Source organism: Aethina tumida, chromosome 1 (genome assembly GCF_024364675.1).
Source record: "Aethina tumida isolate Nest 87 chromosome 1, icAetTumi1.1, whole genome shotgun sequence".
Classification (NCBI taxonomy): Eukaryota; Metazoa; Arthropoda; class Insecta; order Coleoptera; family Nitidulidae; genus Aethina; species Aethina tumida.
Genome location: NC_065435.1, coordinates 61,336,409 through 61,351,652, shown reverse-complemented (window position 1 = coordinate 61,351,652; position 15,244 = coordinate 61,336,409). Strand labels below are relative to the sequence as shown.

At 26.1% G+C, this 15,244-nt stretch overlaps 1 protein-coding gene across 1 annotated transcript in view; it reads left to right on the top strand.

The window, feature by feature from the left end:
* Window positions 1–2,083: 2,083 nt before the first annotated feature.
* LOC109597141 (protein Wnt-2) overlaps window positions 2,084–15,244 on the top strand; it is a 67,522-nt gene continuing 54,361 nt past the window's right edge. The window contains exon 1 of the mRNA XM_020012776.2: window positions 2,084–2,400. Coding sequence (XP_019868335.1) covers window positions 2,360–2,400 — 41 coding nt within the window. The 5' untranslated portion in view covers window positions 2,084–2,359. The remainder of the gene's footprint in view (window positions 2,401–15,244) is intronic.

Genomic DNA, 15,244 nt, shown 5'->3' with positions numbered 1-15,244 from the left:
AAATATTATTTAAACAGTTCACATTAAATAAAAGAATTACATATAAAGGTTTAACATTTTTAAAATTTGCTTTAATAATGACTACTACTATATATATGTATTACAGAATTACAGAAACGTATTCTTTCCAATTGACTATATGCAACTCTATATACGTATTAGTTCATGTCTGTTTGCATACAATAAAATTATATTTAGTTCTTTCTGTCGCAAAATGCACATACAAAAAATTGATATATGATTTAAATATGTAAGATATTATTTATCTTAAGTATCATATCAAAAAAAATACGACACTTATTTCTGCTGTTTATTTATAATGAGTAGACAAAACATGCCTAGTCCCCTTTTATTCAAAAATAAAATTATTTAATTATAATAATACATTGTAATAAATAGGAACACAATGTGTGTTGTGATGAGTTTCATGTTTCACCTTGCGAAATTATAAAATAAAAATATATAAAAAATAGCTTGATTACCAAAATATTATATACGAAGCCGGAAGCAGAAGTTATTACTCAATAAGTATTCAAAGATCACTTTTGAATTTTATGTTAATTTTTACTATAAGAATCATTTGAACTAAATGTTTCAATTTTTTCCAAAATTTTCATTTTAAGTACTTGTATATTAAATTTCTGAAAAATCCTTGAGGATAACAATGTTACTAGTAGCCCAACGAAGAACGTCGGTTAAGACCATTTGACTTATTTTGATATAATGAATCTGAAATATTTTACTATCCTGGAATTTATAAATTAATAAATTTCAAAATAATTTACACCGCGTTGTATACTTTAAATAATAATTATAAAATATTTGACTATTTTTTTTAAACTTTATTCATAAAATCGAAAGCAAATAATAATGCAACAACATAAAAAGTTCTTGTGTACTAAAATCATGATTATATTTTAAGTTATATACACTAAGTATGTAGATGAAAATATGAATAATAATTTAATTATTAATTAAAATTTCACAATTTTTACCAGACCTTTACAATTCCAGATTTTACGTAAAAACCGTCAATTGGCAACTGTAAAGCTTCTGCGTACGAATAAACACAAAAAAACTCTATTCAAATGCCCATCTAGATAAAGGAAAGTCATATGAATAAAATTTTGCAACGTGATACGTTATTTGTGGCAATTTTCAATGGCTTTCTGCCCTACTAATCCGTCATGTATCGAATTCATGTAAAAATTGCATCTGTCGGCTTCCAGTTGCCTTTTGTCGAGCCGCAGAACCTAATAAAGGTATATTTGCTGCAAATTAACTCACCTCAGGTCGTGTGATACTAATCTGTGGTGACCTCACCCGGTTACATGAGTCACATGAGATACTGTATGAGAAGAATGATGGAAATACGGAATAAAAAGCCTCATCCCCGGCTTGTAATCTGATACGTAGTTTTTACGTGACGGCCGGTACTGAACTTTGTTGCCTATGGGTGGAGATAAATGATAACTGCGGTTCCCGTCTTTCTATACGATTATTTTAAAATGAGAATTTAAACAGTTTTTTAATGCACTTTTTTCGCAATATATGATATTTGTATTTTTTTCGTTTTGTACATTCTTGCAATCATTTATGTTTGTCAGAGAGGGGAATCTTACGTCCAGTTATAGAGTTTTCAGAGAGTATTTGACTATAATGTTAATCACTTTTATTGAACAAAAAGTAGATCATGACCTATTCCATATTATTTCTCCATGAAAACAACAATTGGGATAGTTTTTATTAATTTGATTTTAACAATTAACAAAGCGTTGGTTGAGATAATACCTATAATATAATTTTTAGTATAATTAGAGTGGTATTATTCAGTTTAGAAATAATAAAATTGTTCCCTGCAATAAAGTAATACGAAGAGCACACAAAATTAAAATGTATTCATCTTTATTATCGAGTTTTGCTACACATTGTAAACATAAACCGCGTTATCTCCGCATATCAGCCACGAAATCTGATAAATAAACCTGAAAAGCAGTCGTATTCGTAACGTGGGTGAGCTGCATGTAATATAGCTCACCCACAATAATAATTTACAACCTAATCCCCATATAATCCGGGAAAATTCACTTTTGATAACCGTCTCCGTAACATTTTCTTCTGCACCATCTGCACCCGACAAGATTGGTGAGGCCTCGTCGGCGGACGGGGGTGGCCGGGTCTTGCGTAGAGTCCGGTGCAGGCGCGAGGCCCCCAACACCGAAACGGCAGTTAGTTTCAGGTGTAATTTTGAAACGTAACACGGCCGCGTGTTCGCCGGCTTCTGAGTCGATGTCGGATCGCACGTGTCGTCGCGACGCACCGGGGCTAATGCGATGACGTTGCTTCGTTTTTAGAAAGGATGAATGGGGGTAACATGAAGATCCGATTGCTGTGGATGTGGTAAGAATTAGGATTAAGTGTGACAAACGATCTACAAATATAACAAAACCATTATTTTTACACATCTTTGTTTATTAAAATTATTAATGTATAATGTGTAAATATTAATTTATAAATATTTTTATATTATGGAAACCATTGTAAGTAACATTTTATATTTTTAATGTTTGTTCAATATACCAAAATATTCAATAGAACATCTTGTGTAAAAAAATAAATGATATTGATAACTACTACAAGAAACAATCTCAGTGCTTTATAGGAAGGAGTTAAAAAGGCAAATATTTAGTTTTTGTCAGAATTTTAATGGCAGTAATTATTAATTAATTACTAATCATTGTTTATGAATCATTCTTCAAACGGTGGTAGTTATTTTACAAAAGGTCGTTATAATAATAGTTATTTTATAAAATGTTTTAGGATCTTATATAATTTCTCGCTAATTTAGACATCCATAAAATGTTATGGTGTAAAAAACATTGGATTCAATAAAAATTTTACGACGTCCTGTTGTTTCGAATCGTAATGAATTTGATAATTAATATTTCTTCATCGATAAATATGCAGTTATGTTATAAACCAACTAGTGTGCACAATAAAAAGCCATAAACTTAAAATATCAGCAATATTCTTAAAGCTAAATGTGCCATAAAAATACAACTAACGTATTCTATGGTAATTTTTATTTATTCACCGGTTATTTTAATCAACAACGGTTCTGGGCCGTTCCACGTCAACTTCCATGTTTTTATTGCATGTGGATTGTCCCTGAAATTATCTAATTATGAAAATTTAATATCAGTATAATAAATAATGCTTTATCTTCATGAAGGAGGACAGTTCCGGAGTATACACAGCTTTTCAAGCATTACGGTAATTAGTCTGATGTGTTGCTTATCTATATTAGTATTTGTTTGATGTAAAAAACTGTTAACAACCAGATATTGTGTTGTGCCACGATAAATTATATACAAGTTCTATACTACATAATAACAATTCTAAAAATATTATTATTAATATTTACATTCACGAATAAATTGATAAAATTATTTATTTAAATTTAAAAAATAAAAATATTTTTCCCTCATGTCTATTCGTATTTAATGTAAGTTAACATTTTTTGCAATCAGAGTGTGAATTTGAAGTAGTAAATAATTCTTTGAGGAATTTTTAAATAAACTTTTGGATAGATTAGTTTAAATTATTATAAATAAAAATATTATTTATTGAATTAACCAATTAAACAGTAAGAAAAAAGAAAATTAAACTAATTCTGAATACTAATGCCCTAAGTCACCATTTGATATTCTAGTTGAGTTTTATTATCATGCAGTATTTTTTAAAATTTGGTATATACCCATTTTGAAGATTATTCAGAAACAAATTCGAATCAATGGTTTTCAATATTTAACTATAAACTAAAACTATAATTGCTGTGTGATATAAAATAAATTAAGACAAAGTGCATTTTATAGTATCTTTTGAGCTAATTTTCATTAAAATCGAATTCATAGAAATCGAAGTTTCTGATGTGTTTCCATCTTATTGTACGTATTGGTTAAGACAGTATTTCTAAGAAGACTTTAGCACATTCTACCAAAAGAAGTGGGCCTCACAAGAAGAATTTAAATTTACCTTGCACTTGCAATTTTTTATTGTGCTAAGTGGTGTTGTATTTTAATTCGTTTGTAGTAAATTTATAAAAATAAATGATGAAAATATTTTTTTATATTGTTCTTGCAGGATAGACAAAAATAAAACCTTGTGACACAGTAGAATTCGTGCTGTTGTTAATTTTTTTGTGGAGAAACTGTTGCCAATCAAAATTATATTTCTTATCATAAACAATTTACTTAAAATCAAATATTATTTTTATATGGACGTAGAAATATACAATAAATAATTGTGTATTAAAAATCTTATTTTTATCTTAATTTATTGAATTTGATTATAATTTCTATATAAGTTTTTTGTTCGCTAAAACTATGATAACGTGATCAATTTTAACAAAATTGTTAAGCCTTTTAAAAGGGTTTTAAATTTATAATAAAATTTCAAGTATAGAGGCGTATAGCAACCAAACCAAGCAGCTTTGTATAAAAGCTCCATCTACTTATTTTGAGCCGCTTGTTAACTAGTGGTGTGTTGCGAAAACCTTTCATTGTAGGGACAATGTGTATTAGAAACATAATATACTGACTTTGGTAATCAATATTTTAAATAACAGTAATAGTTACAGGGAAAAGTACTTTACGTTGTTGATTCGTGATATATTTGAATAAATTTTTATGAAAGATTTGTTGTGCTAGAAAAACATAGATTTCTTTCCTACATTGTATTTAAAATGTGTTAATTTCCTATGAGTTTTTTGTATTTGGAGAAGATGCTGTAAGTCAGCGGTTTAAAAGTGGCAATTAATGCATTGAAGATGAACAACGATAAGGTCGTCCTTAAACCTATACCAATGAAGAAATTGGGCAACATCTCATGCAAAATTCATGTTTGAGAATAAAGCGGGCATAAAACTGCGAAGAACTAACCATTCATACACTAAATTACATCAAAAAGTTGGACAAATAGACTTCACATAATTTAAATGTAGATAATAATAGATATTTTGTAATTTTTAATTCTACGCCACAGAAATGAGTCTTTTATTTATCATTACATACGATGAGAAATGTATTGATTACAATTACAGCGCTGGACAATGGATTGAAGCTGATAAATAATTTTAACCCAAGAATGATTTTGATGACTGATTGATGGACTGCTCATGGAGTTTTAATATTGACTATCAACTGCACACAAATTAACCAAGTTCATGAAAAGCTTAATCAAAGACGAGCTTCTTTAGCTAATAGAAAAACCATTCTGCCTCTTCTTAACAACCAACAACAAATTACATGTCGCATTAGGATCTCAATAGAGACTTCAAAATATTAAATGGAATATTCTATTTTATCCACTGTGATTATTATTATTTTTTTGATATTTTATATTTCGTTATTTGATAAATGAAAAGCTCAAAAGGGAAATTGATTTTTTATTAATTTAAAGGAACCCAAATCTTTTTTCATTTGGTATGATTGGTTTCGAATTTATTTTATTGAATAAAAGTAATTTAAAACAGTTAAAGTTAAACATAATAAGCGTAAATTACTTTTCCGGTATCTAGTAATATAATAATTATGTATACGTTCTTGATTTTGTTTGTATTAATTAGAAAATTTAATTTATTAAAGTTGCCGGAGGTGAATATTAATAATCACTCGATTATGATTGGGAATAGCTAAGGAGTAGATATGATAAATTGGGGTAATTTGTTATTTACGGAAGCGTGCTTTACGTTTATTGCACGCCATTTATCACATATTAGTCATTGGCGTGAAATAAGGATACTTTTCGCGTTTCGTAAGACCGGGCGTGTAATAATAATGCATCTTAATTTCGAATGCAAATTTTCCCTGAGATAATCCCATGCAGGCAATCATTCTAACACTCGGTTCCGAGAAAAACATTGGTTTATTAAATTAATCTATAAATTATCCGTATAATGGTAACTTTGTTGTTGTCAGAATATTTTATTGATCAAATTAAAAACGGCTTGATTAATCACTTCACCGAGTTCGCAATAGGCAAAGCCGATTTATTTTCTGTGAAAAGCACTTCGGGTGATATTACATTAATGCTGAGTTATATTCTATTTCTGAGTGCGGCAATAATTTCTCGCGGTTTAGATAATAATACGGATCTGAGACGGAATCACGACACCTGGGCGTTATTAAACAATGCACATTTTTCGAATTGAATCCAATCCTGGTAATTTGTAAACGTCCCGCTCGCCCTTGAAATTGTTACGACGAAATGTTTCAAATCGGAGCGGACATGAGGGGTATCAAAGCTTTATGTATATACGTGCCGTCATCGTCGTTGGATTAAGCTCGCATTAGAATTTCTTGATTAAAATGCCCAAGTAAAATAGTGGTCCACATTATAAATAACAGGTTGTAAATTCAAAACGAACATTGAATTTACGGCGTACGAGTGGGTAATTAATTCTGTCCGCAGTCAATTTTAATAACTCATAAAGATTAAATGCTTGCATGATTTAGAGGGTAGAAAAATATTGATACGTGTACACTGCTCAAACAAATATTTTCCCTATGTTTACAACAGTTAATCTCAATCTCGTGTTTGTGTATTATTGTAAATGGTAAATCAGTTTATTAAATTATTAACTTATTTTCATAAACATAATTATAAAATAAAATAAGTATATAGCCATTATTGAAGATTAAGAAGTAAGAAAAAGTTTGGAAGATATAATTTAAATTAAAAACCATAATTTTTGACTATAAATTAACAGTCTTTTGTGACATACTAAAATTTAATAATAATAATAATAATAATAAAATCAGTTGTTGGTTAATCATTATGTGTATGAGAATTATTTTTCATTTATTTTTTTCTGCTGATTAGTAAAATTATTATACATTTAATCCTTTTCAAGAAAACTGTTAACTTATTGTTAATTATAATTATTTTTTACTACAATTATTAATGAACTATCAAATAAATTTGAATTGTTAAAATCTAATATCTATAAAAAGTTTTAATGTATTATATTCTATTAAAACAAGTTTTGTTTGTTCAGTACCTACATAGTTAAATGTACATTACTACGTAGTAATAAATTTTTAATTGACATGTATATAAAACATTGGAAATATGTTAGTGCCTGTGGCAAATAATATTTTATTAACATAGTCGAATATTAAATATTTAAAACTTATTTTGTCTACCTAATGTTATTTTATTAATTGATTTTAATACAATTTATGTTATTTTTGATGTTGTGTAGCGAATAATGAAATTTTATCGAATATATAAAAATATCAAAATAAAAATGTGACGAAAATAAGATAATTAAAAATCAACTTCAACTATCGCAAAAATAAAATTCTGTAAAATTTTAATTAACAACATGAAATACTTAAAATTGGCATGTTTATCGTTGTTTGTTTTCGTATATTTCAAGATTGATCTCGTTCGGTTAGACAGTGTATCTCCATTAATACCTGGACTAGATTTATTCATTGTGACTGTGAATTGTACAACCGTGTGATAAATATCTCGGTTGATTGCCAAGTCTGTTAAAGAAAATGGAAAAATAACTCCCATTGTAATTTATTGGCACTTGTCAATGACATAAATTACAATTATAGTAATTATATAATTCCGTACGTCGGGAATTATAGTTGTATTATTTATTGACTTTGAAAAATGTGGTGGAATAGGAAATAAATGCATTGTTGTGGGCTTTAAACAAGGCGTGGATTGGTTTAGATTTAAAAAAATGTGATTTACATAACTACTTTGCAACCGTGATTTTATAACATTTCTTTCAATATGACATATAAAATATTTATTCCACCCCACAAACAAATTAATCTAATCATCATCAAGTATGTTATTAAATAAAAATCTTGACTACAAAATTATACAATTACTTTATATACATACAATTAAAATTTCGTTCCCTTATTTCTTGTTATTTCTATTGAAACCAGTTTATAAATGAAAAAAATAATTGCTACTACAATCTAATCTTAATCGTCAAAATGTATCATAAAATTTTATTACTCAGTAATCATTAACTCAACTTTCTTCATTATTTTACTAGAATGGCTTAATTCAGGAGATAATGCACAAAAACTGCCTATACGTATCCGGAGTTGAAAAACTATGTTTACCTTTCGAAACCCACTTAACTGATAATTTACTAGAGTAATTAAAGAAAAATTAACTAAATTAATTAAGTTGGTTGATTCATTCAAATTTTAAGATTCAAAAATTCTTTTAATTAAATGACAAAGTTAATTTAAATAATTTATTTTAAACACTAACTCATAAAATATAACTGAATAGTTTTTTTTATTTTTCTCACGTATGAATAAAACTCTGTGGATTATTAGATATTTATAAAACTGTGTTTTTTTTTTCTTCATATTTCTTTGATTAAATAAGAGCTATTTTATATAACAGATAAACAAATTATTTGAGAGACAGGATACGTTAAAAAATCAAATAAATTTTTGTGTTTGTTCATTCAAAACTAGATGTAGAAATTTTAAGACATGATTAAATCATCTGTAATTTGAATATATGAGAATCCAAAGCATGATTATCTTATAATTAAATAAAATATAAGAAAAATGAATTATAGTTAAGTAAGTACGCAGACAAATATATTTTTGTTGAATTAAATTAAAAGATCCAGCATGCATCAAATAATATGTGGTATTTTTGGAGATTTCAACAGCCAATTAGGCGACGAACCTAAGTTCTTGGTGGGAATAAGTAAAAAAAAAACCACCAAAGACAATACGATTATCGCACCTCTATTTTCCGGCATCACAACGCAATGCAAACATATTAAACGTGTGTTAGCGTTAAACAAATATTGTTTCTGAGATAATAATCTCAATGCGGCTATAAAAACGCGTCAGCGTGTAAAATGCAATGTGAAAGCAATAAATATTCGAATAAAATAACTTTAATGGACATGACAAATAGGCTGTCGGGGTAATACGTCTCCCGTTAGGTCACAGGTCACATTTCCAACGGAGATGTAACGTAAGAGGTGTCTTAAAGCGCCGGATTAATTAACTGATATTAATTGCTTGTTTGGGACGTGTGTGTGTGTTCGGTTGACGGTGTTGCTACCACATCAATTTAAAAAACTCTTTTATTTATGATGTCTATGGAACGTAAGTCGAATATGGGTTTTCGGTGTCCGATTGCTAAATCGAATTGTTTAATAATGGATGCCGCTTGGACACAATATTTAAAATATTTGTATTTGTATACTAAACTTCATTTATTCCAAAAGCAATTTATTTGAGTGACAGTATTTAAGTTGAAAATATGTGAAAGTTATATTTTATTTATAATTCGATTTTTATGAGTTTATACAGATAGATAATGCAAACCATTATTGTAGTTATTTTTTTATTGCAACTTACATAGTTTTCATTTCAAAAAATAGGCAAAAAATGATTAAGGCACTTTTTATGAAGAATAAACACGTAATTGAATTTTACATCCTTCAAAATATATGTATATCAAATTTCACATAAAAATATTGCATACAGCAGATTGTGACAGAGTTAATATTCACATTTTTCTCACAAATTTATTTATGGTAATTTAATTTATTAGATCTCACAACTAATTTAATTCTTAGTGTAATTCAATTTTGTTCACTAATGAAAGCCTTTTTTTAATAAGCACTTAACTTATTGTAACTGAGAACACTAATGCGTAAGTGAGTAAGATATTTGTACATTTTATTTCGTGTTTTAATTAGTTTCGTTGATCAAAACGGATTTCTTTAGAAAAAATATATTTTCTAATTTAGATTAATGCATCATAAATTCTAGTGAAACTTATTTTGTTAATTAAAATCTATCAGATAAAATTCTGAATAAAATAGTGTGAAATTAGTGTTTCCAGTTAAACTAAAAAAGTTATTGACATTTGAAATGGTAAAAAAAAATAACTGTAAAATTATAAATGAATAAAATATTACACTGCATGTAATAAAATTTTTTTTATCAGAAATAATTAAGAATATAAAATTTAAAAAACGATATGGATTTCTCAATAAGCATTATTAATTTTGAAATTTATACATACCCATGTTGATGGATCATAAATGTAAATGAAAATGTTGAGTAGAATAGTTTGAAAATTTTATAGTAGTCTCACTTGAAATAACAAGAAAATTATTGACATTTGAAGAGATAAAAGAATAAGTAGACCCTTTTTTACACATTACTTATTAAAATTCCAAATGAAAAAATGTATATGTTGTGTGTAAAAAAAGTTTTTTTTATGAGAAATTCTTAATAAGCAATATTATTTTATTAAATTTGAACATACATATATTTTGAAGGACCATAAATTCATGTGACACTTATAACTAATAAATTTTAAACAATTTATGATTTTTAAATGTTTCAGTTTGTACGTTTTTTGGTATTTTAAATTGTAAGAGAGATTTTCAAAAGCATACAAATACTATTATAATATACATACTCAAAATTACTTTTTCATACTATCAAAAACACACTTTTCTATTTTAACTTGAATATTTCTATTTTATCTTGCATATATCTTTTAAAAACACAAAAATGAAAAATAATCACAAAAAAGTGAGGATTTTTGATTTGACCAATTGCAATTAAACTAATACCTTTTTAGCCTAGTAGCTGTGTGTAGATTAGCTACTAAGAAAAAAAGTTACCTCAGTGTTGTTTACTTCCTATATTTGACATATTTTTCACAGCCCCCCGTTATTTAGATTAAGCAGCTCAGTTTTATTACTTTATTATGTAGCCTAATTATGTCGCTTTATTATTATTTATTATCTTATATTTATTATTATGTCAATAATATCAACAATATTAATATATTAATCATAATAATGACGAAAATAATAATTAGGCAATTTATTTTCAGAATAAATTTTAAGATTCTCAAATTTTTTATTCTTCCTAGCATATATTAATTTCTATTCTGCCAATTGTTTTGAAAAATTGATTAAAGTGTGATTATTTTCAGCACTTCTTCAATATGTTTTTCATATTCAATTAATAATTAACATGACAATCTTATTATATCTTATTTTTATTATTATGTTAATATCAAAAATATTAATATATTAATCATACTGATGAAAATAATAATTATGTCATTTATGTTCAAAATAAATTTAAAATTCTCAGAATTTCTAATTTTCCTAGCATAAATTAATTTCAATTCGGACAATTTTTCGGTAAACTTGATTGAAGTATATTTTTTAATATGTTTCCCATTTTAATAGAACAAGATGCATTTAATGATAATACAATTATAAGTAACATACATAATGACAACGATAATATTACTTCTACATAAATAGGAATTCCTCATAGATAAATAATTAGTTGTAAAAATATTTATTTTTGTGGTTTTTCCTAGTGTAATTATAATCTATTTCATATTGAATTTATTTCTATTATTTTATTTAAAAAAATAATAACAATTGAATACATAGAAAACAGACAAAGGATAGACTATTGAACAATAAAAAGAAAGTATATTGTGACAGTTCTTTTTTTGTAAAATTCTTGATAACCTAATGCAATAACAAAAATGTGGGGTTGTATTATCTTATGTTTAATGCATTATACCAATTAAGGGTCTGAGAATTCGATTTTGTGAGTAGGTACCATTTGTTGTTCGATATCTTTTAAATGATTTACTGGTATACAGAAGAATTCCGAAAACCTCTAGTAAACACATCGATTCTCAAATTTCACCTATTAGTTTGAATAATAAGCAACATACATTCCCATAATGTCAAAATTCAATGCATAAATACATATCTCATGAATTAAGTATCCGTTTGCTAAAATCATACATGCAATGATATATCTTAATTATTGTTATTCTAGACATATTTTACTGGATATGTTATTGTGGATTAACATACTAATCAAAAGTAAAATTAAGTATGGGCAATAAATTCACGTTAACTTATGTGCAAACATATTCCCATATATTTTCTAGCAAATTGGAAAAAAACCACTCGTCATGACTTACAATAAATTATTACATCGGTGTGCAACGCATGAAAGGTTAACCCTGCTTGTGTAAGTCCTCGACTTACAAAATTACTACCATATAAAACACATTCGAAATATAAAAAAAAATAATAATAAAAACGTAAATAACAGTGAACTCATCAATTGTAGAAACGAATCCGTTTGTCCGCTATATATTTTTTCCCCGCTTCCGATACGAGGACAATGCAACGGAACTACAGAGGTTGGAGTCTGCAATTCAGTTTGTAACCTCTAATTAGACGAATATTTCATATTGTATTCATGCCATTTAGTACAACGAGACGCGCTTCCGAATTTTTCGAACACTGTTCGACCACCCCGGTTAATTCACGGTTGTCGAACAATCAAACTGCAGACGAGTGTTTCATTGATTATATTTGGTAGCTCGCATTGTTGGAAATTTTTAAGTAATTATGGTTTTATGGTTAACGTTTTATATGATCCGAACTATTCTGACTAATTAGCGGGTATTCGCTTTATTATTTTATGGTTGAAAATTGTTATACGTATAAATTTTTAGTCAATATTTTTTTTGTGTAAATTAATTGTTTACGTACCTTTTTTAAAAATAATCAGAGATATTTTTGAGCTGTAAACCAGAAGAAATCCAACAATGTAAGATAAGATCAAATTAATGGTTAGTCAAGTATTAAAATTAAAAATTAGTGTAAATGAACTTAATCTACCACTGCTTTGGGCTCCTTAGTATGTTAGTTTTGAATGATATTGATTCTTTATAAGTTATTCTTTTATATTATATTCATAGTTTAAAATTTAAACATTATAGAAACATAATTAAATATGTTTTTATTATCAAAAATAGTTACAAATAGTTTCAAGATTCAAGGGAGAAATGGTCCACGTCTAAAAATGTACTCCTTTTTCAATAAATTATTTTTCACTGTTGTATTTGACTAAATCCAAGATTATAATCTTAACGATTTGTCTCCTATTAAAAAGAAAAATTAATAAAATTTAAATTTATTGGTAAGACGGAACTTTCAACATTTCTGACAATTATAGTAAGTGAACTTAATTAACCACTGTTTAGCACTCCATATTTTCAGAGAGACATTGATACTTCATAAATTGTTAATACTCAATTATATTTTGTTATATATTTATAGTTTCAAAGGATAAGAGGGAACTCCAAAAATGTAAACCTTTTTCAATAATATATATTACACTTCTGTAATTAACCTAATTCAAACTTTTCAAACTAGATTAATGACTTCTTACCTAATAAAAATGAATAAAATTTAAATTTATTACTAACACAGAACTTTTAATATTTTTCAAAATTAGAGTAAGAGAACTTAATTTTCCAACGTTTAACATCTCCCATCTTTTAGGAAGATACTTTATAAATTAATAGCCAACTATATTTTATTATATATTTATAGTTTAAACTTTAAAGTTTGTATATAAAAATAATTGTTTATGTTACTTTATCGAAAATAATTACAAGTAGTTTAAAGTTTCAAAAAAGAAGAAAGTTCAAAAATGTAATCTTTTTCCAATTATAAATTTTGCTTTACTGCAATAAAAATTAAAATATATTAAATTTAAATTATTGCTAACATAGAGCTTTCAACATTTTTTAAAATTGCAGTAATGTAATGTTTAGCACCTCCCACCCTTTAGGGGGATATTAATACTTCATAAATTAATAGCGAACTATATTTTATTACTATTTATGGTTTAAACCTTAGAGATTATGTATATAAATAATTGTTTATATTTCTTTATCTAAAATAATTACAAATAGTTTCAAGTTCCAAAGGAGAAGAGGAAACTCCAAAAATGAAAATCATTTTTCAATTATATATTTTGCACTACTGTTATTAACCTAATTAAAAACTAGATTAAAAATAAAAATAAATAAAATTTTAATTTATTAACTCAGAACTTTCAATATTTCTCAAAATTAGAGTTAGAGAACTTAATTATCAAATTTTAAGCGTCTCTCACCTTTTAGGCGGATATTAATACTTTAAAAATTTATAGCTAACTATATTTTATTATATATTTATAGTTTAAACTTTAAAGATTATGTATAAACATAAGTATTTTATATATCGAAAATAATTACAAATACTTTTAAGTGTCAAAAGAATCATATAATCTCCTTTCAATCACATTTTGCACTATTGTAATTAACCAAATCCAAAACAAGATTAATGATTTCTCATCTATTAAAAATAAAAATGCACTAATTTAAAATTTAATTCTAGTATAGAGCTTACAATATTTCCCAAAATTAGAGTAAACTAAAATGAAATAAATTCCCTAATGTTTAGGATCTCTCACTTTTTAGAGGGATATTGATAATAATAAAATAATTTTAAGTTTCAAAGAAGAAGAGAATCACATCTAAAAATTTAATACTTTCTCAATCACATATTTTCACTGTTAACCAGATTAACAGTTTCTCATCTAGTAAAAGTAAAAATTAATAAAATTTAAATTTATTGTCACAGAACTAACAGCGAAATTAGTCTAAATATCTTTAATCCAGTATTGCCTTAAATACTTAATTTATAATTAATAATATTATCTAATTTATAATTTGAAATAATTCAAATAAACTGTTTTAAGTTCGAAAATAATAGATACGTTACATACACAAGTATTTGTTTTCGTATAATAAAATCCGGTATTTTTGTTGACATAAATACTCAAATAATAATTTTGAATTTTGAACATGTTTAAATTCAATATTATTATTTTAAAGTACTGTGTACAAAATTTCAAAAAATATGTACAATTTACATTAAAATTATAAAAATAGAAATAAGAAATAGGAAAAAAAAAATCAATTCCGTTTTAGGATATGTTTTTTTAAGGTAATATATAAATGTATATAAATATATATGAATATTAAAATGCTCTGCAGATAAAATGTTTTATAAAATATATTTTATTTTTTGATATAGATTATTTTATATACATATACATCACATCAATTGTAAGATATCCGGGTAGAAAGTAAATTATTATATTATGATAACAAGAGAATTAAAAATACTAATAAATCATTTTACTAAATCAAAATATTTACTTAAACGTTCATTGTTATAATAACAATTATCTCATTTTCCATGTAGTCACACAAGCATTTAAAATATCGTGTTTATTTTAATACGAAATTGACATCGAAAGAAAAAGTC